The following is an 11191-nucleotide window of genomic DNA, read 5'->3' on the forward strand; positions in this document are numbered from 1 at the left end:
CACTAACTCTGCTTATCTAACAAGTAAACTTAGCAATACAAAAAAAATTATCATCAACATATGCGAACCATTCTTGAAATACGTCAAGTGGTTCTCCAACAACACAAAACAGCTTACACTCTGATGAGCTCGCAACATCAATTTAGCTTGCATTTTAGGTGAGCTCACAGCTTTGGTGAGCTCGCAAATGTAAAGCTCGCAGGTGTAGAGCTCACAACTTCAAGTGAGCTCGCTGCTACGTGAGAAGAGTACAGAAGTAGCCACTTCACAACAAATTTTCATCTGCATGTTCTGAATATGCATGTTCTTCTGCTATTCCCTTCTTGTGTTGGACTATATTTTGGCACTTGGAACATTGTTGTAGATATATTTTTTTATTCCTTGATTTTCTTTTACAGGCATTTGGAAGAAATATTGATGAGAATTCCCATGGAGTATCTCTTTCAAAACATTCCTGCTACTCTTAACACTTTCCATTTTGTTGTTCAATCTAGGCTGAAACTCTAATGATTAGCATTCTAATGCTTTTATAAACCGACTATATAGGGAACTTCAAAAGATCCTTTATAGGAACAAGTTGAGGATTCATTCAGCCATGGCATAAGAGGAGCATCAAATATTCAAAAACAGAGGTCCCACCCACCTCATGACCCTCCAACATGTACTTGGGGTCCATCCACTTATTACAAATCAATGTCTCAAAGCCGTACTTTGATTACATTTCCACCTAACCATAGTTGCATTTGCTTTAGCATTATGGGTTAAGTAGTGCTCCTATATTGTTTCTTCTCAACTCCAAGAAAGGGGTGGAGCACTTCAACTTACAATCTAATTCATACACATTTAATTTAATCTTAAGATGCCAAACTATATCCTAATCTTGCATCACACAGTCCTTAATAATAAGATTATTTATTTTAAGTAATTTTTTACATGCTAAAGAAATTAAGCATTATTGATATAAATATTCATTCAAAGATTGAATTATTTATTTATAGTAACGAATTTGACTTGATTCATGTCTAGTATTGTTTTAGACATCGACTTAATTCAATTATTATTTAATTAATAAAAATATATTTTTAAAAGTATAAATATATGTCTTACTAATTTTAAAATATTTTTATAAGTTTTCTAACATAGTATGCTATATCGGCCCATCTGACATGTCAGTGCCATTTTGGCATGTGGAGAATTTGAAAGGCTTCACCTTCTCTCCTTTTGCATTTACAGTGATGTTTTCAACCCAAAAACAAAGTAGGACATTTGTGTGTTTGCTAGATTGTGTCAATTAATCATGATGTTTAATGGCAATTTAATGAACCAAAACTACATTAGGCTTTAAAGTTAATGGAAATAATAATTTGATATATAGATATTAGATGCCACTGTAGAAAGAAATGTAATTGAGTTAGGTTTAAGTCAATTAATTAGTCTAAAATGAAGGTAATTTGAGTTTGGTTAACAGATTTTGTAAGAAAGCAAATCATAAATTAGTACAACGAAGTGATAGGCATAAAATAATTATCAAGATAATTAGTATATTTATCATACACTTATGCATGGAAATTATATATTTAGAATATAAATGTGCCTTTGAGTATAATATACAATAAATAATTAAAGTTAAATGTTTGAAATTAATTAACAATAAAGTGTGCATAATAAAAATTAAAATATTAAAGTTTTAGTTGAGTGGTAACTTAATAAATTTATTAATGTAATTAGTATGGGTTCACAATTCTATTATATGCATATATTTTTATTTTTATAATAAAAGACTAGAGTAACATTTTCATAATTTCTTTAAATAAGTTAATACCCGATTAACTCGTGACATTAACTAGTATAAATAATAGTATAAATAGTAAAATAATAAGTCAATTAACAATATAACTACAATCAATCTCATAAGCATAGCTAGGGTGGCGGGGCCCTAAAATGAATTTTTTCATTTAGAGTCTTTAAATATTTTAAAATTTTAAACTATTAAAAATAAAATTACACTTTACTCTCCTAAACATCATAAAAATCTAATTTTATCTTTTCAAAATTATAAAAATATAAACTATTAAAAAAAAGTGAAATCATGAAAATTTCAATTTAATTCCGTAACCTAATTTTTTTTCTATATACTAAATACTGTAAATATTTGTGATTAAAAATTTAGACTATTGGTGTTTGCCATATTTTGGGATAAAGTTGTGAGAAATATAATATTTTGATGTTTAATTAAATTACATATACGGTGAAGGTCATCAATTTAGGATAATGACCAAAAGCAAGAGAGAATAAGAGCATCAAAATTCAAAAGCTAAGGTCCCATCATTTCCATTTTTCCCTTCCCATTAACACGAAAAGCAGCTTCTTTATCTGTACTCAGTGACTTCCAACTAATTGCCTCATGGTCTGAATTCTTACATGCTTCAAGGATATTGTGCCAATTTCTTCAACTTTCTCTAATTTTGCAGATTCCATTTCCCTTTCTTTCTTTTTTGTTCCCTGACTTTCCATTTTCGCTTTGTTCTTTTCTCTCTTCATCTTCTTTCTCATAATTCCACCATGTCTGTCATTGGAGAGGCTGCTCTTTCTGGGTTCCTGGACCTGTTGGTGGGCAAATCGCTCGACTCTGCACTCAACTTTGTTGCTGATCACAACCAACTCCACCAGCAGCTCAAGCAGTGGCAGTCCATATTGCCTGATATCCAAGCAGTGTTGGACGATGCAGAGGAGAAGCAGATCAAGAACATGGGTGTGAAGAAATGGTTGGAGGATCTCCAGGACTTGGCTTACGATGTGGATGACATCTTGGACGAGTTCGCTTATGAAGAGTTTCGCCTCAATCTCCAAGACACTCAAGCTCAAGCCAGACCTAGTAAGATACGGAAATTCATTCTTGACAGGATTATTCGTAGTATTTTCCTCCCACTTCTTTTCAGTTTAAGAATTCCATGATCACGAAGGTGAAAGACATCACTGATAGACTGAATAGTTTGACTACTCGAAGAAGTAGTTTGGGGTTGAGTGAGATTTTGTCTCATGCTGCAACCTCCAAGGGAAAGCAACCCAGGCTGCAACCAACTTCCGTACTGGATGGAGTTGTGGAGTATGTTGGCAGACACAAGGAGAAGACAGAAATGATTGAGTTGGTCAAAGGTAATAACTTGAATGGAGTTTCAGTCCTTTCCATCGTGGGCATGGGAGGGATGGGTAAAACAACTCTTGCTCAGCTTGTTTACAATGACGCCACCATCAACGAGTCTTTTGATCTCAAGGCCTGGGTATGCGTTTCTGATAATTTTGATGCAATTGCTATAACCGGGACAATTTTAAAATCCATCGATCCTGACTCTCGTGATGAGAATGACTTGAATTTACTTCAAGTTAAGTTGAAGGAGAAGTTGTCTGGGAAAAGATTCTTGCTTGTTTTAGATGACATTTGGAAGGAGAATTATAATGATTGGACCATCTTACGGTCTCCGTTTGGAGCAGGGACCACTATCATTGTAACCACTCGTCTTCAAATTGTTTCATCTATTGTGGATCCGCTCAAAGCTTTTCATTTGGAAAAGCTATCAGATGATGATTGTTTATCCATATTTACACAGCATGCATTAAAAGCAAGAAATTTCGATGGACATCCCCAGTTCAAAGAAATTGGAGAGAAAATTATTAGAAGGTGCAATGGCTTACCTTTGGCTGCAAAAGCTATTGGAAGCTTGCTACTCACACTTAAATATCATGGAGAATGGGAAAGAATATACAGAGTTGTTAGAATTAAGTGACCCAAAATTCTTATTTAAATAAAATACGATGGAAAATAAAATAAAAGTAAAATCCATATAGAACTAGACTTCTTTATTTTATTTTAGAATAAGGTTTTAAACCTTATTAAACTCCATCTATTTTATATTGATTAGATAAGGTGTTTCAATCCTACTAGAATATGGCTTTGCAAGCCTATAAATAGACATAGTCTATTCCTCTTGTATTTGAGTAAAAAATTTTTCGACATAGTGAATTTTCTTCTCCTCTGCGTGGTTTTTTCGAAAAGGGTTTCCACGTAAAATTTATGTGTTCTTTATTTTTATTTATTTTATTCTATTTTATTTTCACAAATTGGTATCGAGCTTTGGTTATTCATCTCGATCACGGTAATGGCGTCTTTGAAGTATGAAATTCATTGTTGGATCAACACCAGATTTGCGTTGTGGCAAATTAAGATGCAAGCGTTCTTGCAGATGGATCTAGAGGATGCCCGCTAGGGATAGATAAGATGCCTTCGACATTAACGAGATGAAGAGAAGAAGCGTAAGGATCGAAAGGCATTAACACAATTACATCGCATTTGTCCAACGAAATTTTGCGGGATGTGATGAAAGAAAAACTGCCATGCATTATGGAAGAGGCTAGAACAAATATGTATGTCGAAAACTCTAACAAGCAAGTTGCATATGAAGCGGCGTCTTTATGCTCATCGTTTGGAGGAAGGTGCGTCGTACACGAACACTTAACGTGTTTAAAGAAATTCTCTCAAACTTGGAGGCCATGGAGGTTCATATGATAAGGAAGATCTAGGGTTGATTCTACTTTGTTCGTTGCCCCGTCTTATTCAACCTTTAGAGACACGATTTTATATAGCCGAGTCTCTCACAGTTGATGAGGTTTATGATTCTTTAACCTCGTATGATAAGATGAAGCATCTTGTGGTTAAACCCAACTCTCGGGAGAGGGTCTCATTGTTCGTGGGAGACAAGACCGGAATGTTGATGATGATCGTGGTAGAACACGAACGGAATCCTCGTGGTAAATCTAAGGGTAGATCGAAATCTTCAAGCAGAGGTAAAACTTGCAACTCGCAAGAAGAAAGGGCACATTAAATCTGAGTGCTATAAGCTACAAAATAAGATTAAAAGGAGGCTGCGAATCAAAAGGAAAACGACGAAAATTGTGAAGTCGATGTTGTAGAAGACTACAGCGATGGTGAACTTCTAGTTGCTTCATCAATGATTCTAAAGTGGCGAGTGGATACTTGATTCAGTCTGCACCTTCCACATGAGTCCCAATCGGGATTGGTTTACAACTTATGAAACAGATTCTGAAGGTGTTGTTTTGATGGGAAATAATGCTTCATGTAAAATCGCGGTGTTGGAACAATTAAAGTTAAGATGTTTGATGGAGTTGTCGAACACTTAGTGACGTGCGGCATGTTCCGAATTGAAAAGAAATTTAATTTCGTTGAGTACTCTTGATTCAAAAGGATGCAGATACACATGAAAGTGGGGTTTTAAAGATTTCAAAGGGTCCTTGTTGTGATGAAAGGGCAAAGAAAGATTGCCAAGTTATATGTTTCTGAGGTTCTCTTATTCTTGGTGATGCAATTGTCGCTTCCTCTTCCTTGTCGGATGATGATATTACTAAACTTTGGCATATCGCCTAGGGCATATGAGTGAGAATGGCATGGCGAATTAAGCAAAGAGGACTTCTTAATGGGCAAGGAATTTGCAAACTGAATTTCGTGAGCCTTGTGTTTTGGGAAGCAAAAGAGTTCGATTCACTAGAGGAATCCATAACACGAAGGAAGCGTTGGAGTATATCCATTCGATCGTGGGGCCGTCGAGTGCCTTCGAGAGGTGGAGCTAATTATATGCTAACCTTTATTGATGATTTTTCCGAAAAGTTTGGGCGTTCTTCCGAAGCGAAAAGCGATGTGTTTTCCACATTTAAGTCTTGGAAAATTATGATTGAAAAGCAGCGGAAAAGCAGATAAAATACCTCCGCATGCACAATGGCTTAGAGTTACGCTCGATGAGTTTAATAGATTGTGCAAGTCGAAGGGATCATGAGACACTTGACGTTCGTCATACTCCAACAAAAGCGGCGTTGCGAGCGAATGAACGAGACGATCATGGAGAAGGTTCGATGTATGTTGTCAAATGCCAACTTACGAAGTCATTTTGGGCGAGACGCTCTCTGCATGTTTTTGATCAACCGATCTCCATCCGTTGCCATTGAGAAAAAGACTCCACAAGAGGTATGGTCCGGTAATCCGCTAATTATTCGATTTAAAGATTTTTGGGTGTCTGCGTATGCTCATGTTGATAATGGAAAATTGGAACCGAGATCCATTAAATCGTTTTTCTTGGTTATAAAGTGGTGTAAAAGGCTATAAGTTATGGTGTCTGAAAATAGAAAAGTTGTGATTAGCGAGATGTTGTTTTTGATGAAACGCTATGCTACCTAACTTATCTCTTAAAGACTCTTCCAATAAAGAAAACCAAAAGCGGTGGAGCATCGAGTTAATCGAATCAACTCCTCAAGCCAAGTACAAAATTGATAATAGAGTTGCTTCTTCACCGCAATACTCTATCGCCAAAAACAGGACAAGAAGAAATTAAACCTCCAAAGAAGTATGCCGAGGTTGATCTAGTTGCTTATGCTTTAAATGTGGCTGAAGATATAGATGCGAATCAAGAGCCATTTAATTATTCTGAGGCGATTAGCTGTGAAGACTCAGAAAAGTGGATGTTTGCTATGCAAGAGGAGATGGAATCACTCCACAAAAACAGAACATGGGATCTTGTAAAACTTCCTAAAGGTAAAAAAGGCATTCGTTGTAAATGGGTGTTTAAAAAGAAAGAAGGGACTCGGAGTTGAAGAACCGGATATAAAGCAAGGCTTGTTGCAAAGGGTGAGTCAGTGCCATCTTTCTTACAAAAGATCAAATGTTTCATGAGAGAACAAAACACATTGATATTCGGTATCATTTTGTTCGTGATATTATTGCTCGTGGTGATATTGTTGTGAGCAAAATTAGCACTCATGAAAATCCTGCAGATATGATGACTAAGTCACTTCCTATAACCAAGTTTGAGCATTGCTTAGACTTGGTTGGTGTTCATGTTGAAGTTAAACCCTTAAGGGTTTTTTGGAAGAGGTGAAGAACTTGTTTATTGAAAGTTCGCGATGAAGAACTTGTTCATTGAGAATTTGTGTCAAGGTGGAGATTGTTAGAATTAAGTGACCCAAAATTCTTATTTAAATAAAATACGATGGAAAATAAAATAAAAGTAAAATCCATATAGAACTAGACTTCTTTTATTTTATTTTAGAATAAGGTTTTTAAACCTTATTAAACTCCATCTATTTTATATTGATTAGGATAAGGTGTTTCAATCCTACTAGAATATGGCTTTGCAAGCCTATAAATAGACATAGTCTATTCCTCTTGTATTTGAGTAAAAAATTTTTCGACATAGTGAATTTTCTTCTCCTCTGCCCGTGGTTTTTTTTCCCGAAAGGGTTTCCACGTAAAATTTATGTGTTCTTTATTTTTATTTATTTTATTCTATTTTATTTTTCACAAGAGTGAGATATGGAACTTACCAGAAGAGCAGTGTGGCATAATTCCAGCTTTGCGATTAAGCTACCATCATCTTCCGTCATACTTGAAACGATGTTTTGCATATTGCTTCATACTTCCTAAAGATTATGAATTTGAAGAAGAAGAAATTATCTTGTTATGGAGTGCAGAAGGCCTCTTGCAACAAAAAGCTATGCCTCAAATTAAAGATCTTGGAAATCAATATTTTCAAGATCTAGTGTCGAGGTCAATTTTTCAGATATCCAGTAAAGATGAGTCCCGATTCGTAATGCATGACCTTATCAATGACTTAGCTCAAGTAGTTGCAAAAGAAATATGCTCAAAATTAGAGGGTGATAGGCAACAGAAGTTCTCAAATCGCACTCGACATTCTTCTTATATTGCTGGAGAATATGACACAGTGAAGAAGTTCGAAGCATTTGATCAAGTGAAATCATTACGTACTTTTCTACCTTTACTGTGGTCACGTGATTGTAAGCTTTGTTTAACTAATGTTGTTTTGGTTGATTTGTTGCCAAAACTTGGCTACTTAAGGGTGCTTTCTTTGAGTGGGTATAAAATCACTGAGTTGCCTGATGTTTTTGAAAATTTAAAACATCTTCGCTACTTAAATTTTTCTCACACCCAAATCAAATGCCTACCTGATTCTTTGTGCACTCTTTATCATTTGGAAACTTTATTATTAAATAGGTGTTCCAAGCTTCGAAGTTTACCTTCAAAGATGGAAAATCTTGTCAACTTGCATTATCTTGATATAAGAGGTGCGGACTCAATAGGAAGGATGCCTTTTGGAATTAGTAAGCTCACCAATCTTCAAAGGTTATCTGATTTTATCATAGGAGAAGGTGATGGTTGTCATATTAGAGATTTGAAATATTTGTCAAACCTCAAAGGTGATTTCCGTCTTTCTGGGTTGGAGAATGTTAATGGTAAAGATGCAGGGGAAACCAAGTTAAATGAGAAGCAGGGGATTGATCGATTGGTATTGGAATGGAGTCGAGACTTTAAGAATGATACAAGGAAAAAAGAAGTTGAAGAATGGGTGTTGACTCTCTTCATCCTTCGAAAAAGCTTGAGCAACTCGTCATTCAGAATTATGGTGGTGCAAAATTCTCTACTTGGATTGCAGATCCTTCCTTCAAGAATATGTTGTCATTGGAGCTTCACGACTGTAAAAATTGCAAATCTCTACCACCAATTGGAAGGTTGTTGTTAAAAGATCTTTCAATCAGTGGCTTGGATCAAGTACATAAGATTGGTGCTGAGTTGTTTGGAGAAAATCAATCAAATGGTTTTGCATCATTAGAGTCTCTGTGTTTTGGCAATATGCTAAATTGGGAGGAGTGGGACCTATGTGAAGATGATGAGCAAGTATCGAAATTCCCCAGCCTTCGTTTTCTTTCAATCAGTGGATGTCCTCTATTGTTGGGAAGGTTGCCAACCATCCTTCAATCCTTGCAGGAACTTGAAATCTATGAGTGTAAGAGACTGGTAGTTTCAATTTGAAGTTTTCCCTTGCTGTGTGAATTAAGCGTTAATGGGTGTGAAGAATTGGTGGATGAAGGTTCTTTGCCTGTACAGAAGGTTAACTTTTTGAAACATGTTTCTCTTTCAAATATTTCAAAGTTTAATATTTCAGCAGAGAGGATAATGTTGAGATTTGCAAACTTTGAAACCTTCAACATCTATGGTTGGAAGGAGTTGGGATCTTTATCGCAAATTGGGTTAAGATTAATTGGGCATCGTTTCATCACGATTAGGGATTGTCCGCAATTGGTCTCTTTGGAAACAGAGGAGGAGATATTGCAACTTGACAAGATTCCAGGTGTTGAATCTCTGGAAATAGGTAATTGTGAAAGGCTGAATAGACTACCAAAAGTCTTATATGCTTTCCCATTCATTACGACAATAGAACTTGAAAAGTGTCCAGGCTTGGTTTGTTTTGCAGAGAGTAACTTTCCTCCTGCTTTAAAAGAGCTGAGGATTGTGAATTGCGTGAATTTGCAATATTTGGTTGATGAAAAAGAAAATAATAATAAGAGTATGAGTAGCAACACTTGTCTTCTTGAGCACTTACATATACGCTCTTGTCTTCTTGAGTACTTACATATACGCTACTGTCCATCTCTAATATGGTTATCATCAAGGGGCGATATATGCAATCGGCTTCAACATCTCCACATTGAAAGTTGTTTAAAGCTAAGTAGCTTATTTTTAAACACCAAGTTACCCGTAATGCTTAAACATCTGAATATTGGGGATTGTCCAGTGTTGGAATGCATAGCCCAAGACTTCCTTGAAACCACTGATCTCGAAAGCATTCTAATTAGGCGTGCTGAAAAAATTAAATCATTACCGCGGGGATTAGACAAGCTCAGCCATCTTCAGGAGATTCGATTATCTAGGTGTCCAAATCTGGTTCCATTTGAAGAAAGTGGGTTGCCCACCACAAATCTCAGAGTTTTCTCAATTGAGGAATGTGAAAATTTTGGACTCCTTCCCAAGTGCATCCACAACTTCACCTCCCTTCGAAAATTAAAGGTGTGGAACTGTTCGGCTGACATATCCTTTCCAGTAGAGGGTTTCCCTACCAACCTCACATCACTTGCAATCTCAAACGCTTCCAAAATTTATACATCACTTGTTCAATGGGGATTTAACAGACTCACCTCTCTTCAAGAACTGGCTATCAGCGGTGAAGGATGCTCAAGTGTCATGTCGTTTCCAGAAGAAGGGATAGGAAGAATGCTGCCTCCTTCTCTCAGATATATCTGCATTCGGAATTTTGAGAATTTGGAATACATGTGCTCGAAGGGCTTTCAACACCTCACCTCTCTTCAACAATTGCGAATTTATCGTTGTCCTAACCTCACATCTCTTCCGGAAAAGGATATGCTTCTCTCGCTTGAGCAGCTACATATTTGCAATTGCCCATTGCTAGAAGAAGAACGAGAGAGGTCCAAGATTGCCCATATACCTTTCGTTAGAATTGGTTTCAAAACAGTCATCGCGGGAATTTGATTGAAATTTAAGCTGCCAAATCTGGCATCGATTTCTCCACACTCAAACCACAGGTGTGAAACGAATTTTAAACATTTATCAATTTCATACCTGTTCTTTATATATATATGATTGTCCTCATGAAAAACATGATAATAGAAGTCAGTGTTATATATTTTGTATTCAATTTTTGCAGGCATTGAAGGGTAAACTGGCGAAAAATAGAGGAGACCTTCAATTGATCTGCTTCAGCTCATTTGATTTTGTAAAGCGGTTAGTCAATTGTCTGCAACATTTATTTAGCAAATTGAATATTCTGTTTTCATCTGCATTTTCTAATTTCTAAGAAGTTGCTATGAAATTGGTATATGGGAATGGGATTTTAGTTAAAAATACTTGAGATTTCATTGTACTATTAACCAATGGTTTTTCAGAACAACAAGTCTTTAACGTGGTAGTTTGATCCTTGCAGATTAATGGAGGGATTACAACATGGCATTAGAGAGCTCAATTTAACATTAACACAACAGAGTTCACTGAGCTGCAATTTGGGGTTTCGCTTGTAAGACACTGGTCACATTGAGATTATACATCCTCGGAACTTCCCAAAAATTGTTCTGTCCAATCTCAAAGTGGTCCATCTTAGTTTTCCAAATTTCTCAGACCATGAATCCATTCTAAGGCTGCATCAATTCCCTTGATGGGGAATTTCTTTTTTGATCATGTGGATTGAGCGACATAAACAAACTCGAGGCTTTTACTTAGAGGTACAAAAATACTTTATGTGATTTCATTTTGTAGCCAAAA

General features: G+C 36.1%; 2 protein-coding genes across 2 annotated transcripts; both read left to right on the plus strand.

The window, feature by feature from the left end:
• Positions 1-2562: 2562 nt before the first annotated feature.
• Positions 2563-8890, plus strand: LOC108471896 (putative disease resistance RPP13-like protein 1). The gene is made up of 4 exons (XM_053024952.1): positions 2563-2865; positions 2916-3770; positions 7368-8366; positions 8456-8890. Exons 1-4 carry the CDS (start codon positions 2563-2565, stop codon positions 8888-8890), a joined length of 2592 nt encoding a protein of 863 aa, XP_052880912.1.
• Positions 8891-8959: 69 nt separating this feature from the next.
• Positions 8960-10661, plus strand: LOC128288849 (putative disease resistance protein At3g14460). Its single transcript, XM_053024953.1, has 2 exons — positions 8960-10458; positions 10581-10661. Exon 1 carries the CDS (start codon positions 9035-9037, stop codon positions 10403-10405), a length of 1371 nt encoding a protein of 456 aa, XP_052880913.1. The 5' UTR covers positions 8960-9034; the 3' UTR covers positions 10406-10458; positions 10581-10661.
• Positions 10662-11191: the final 530 nt, after the last annotated feature.

This window comes from Gossypium arboreum, unplaced genomic scaffold, assembly GCF_025698485.1.
Source record: "Gossypium arboreum isolate Shixiya-1 unplaced genomic scaffold, ASM2569848v2 Contig00304, whole genome shotgun sequence".
Lineage (NCBI taxonomy): Eukaryota > Viridiplantae > Streptophyta > Magnoliopsida > Malvales > Malvaceae > Gossypium > Gossypium arboreum.

Bases quoted from the DNA above. Each gene is read 5' to 3' on its own strand.
- LOC108471896 (XM_053024952.1), top strand. From the start codon at position 2,563: ATGTCTGTCATTGGAGAGGCTGCTCTTTCTGGGTTCCTGGACCTGTTG. The intron at 3,771-7,367 runs GTTAGAATTAAG...ATTTTTCACAAG, and splicing joins GGGAAAGAATATACAGAGTT to AGTGAGATATGGAACTTACC. The intron at 8,367-8,455 runs GTATTGGAATGG...CCTTCGAAAAAG, and splicing joins AGCAGGGGATTGATCGATTG to CTTGAGCAACTCGTCATTCA.
- LOC128288849 (XM_053024953.1), top strand. From the start codon at position 9,035: ATGTTGAGATTTGCAAACTTTGAAACCTTCAACATCTATGGTTGGAAG.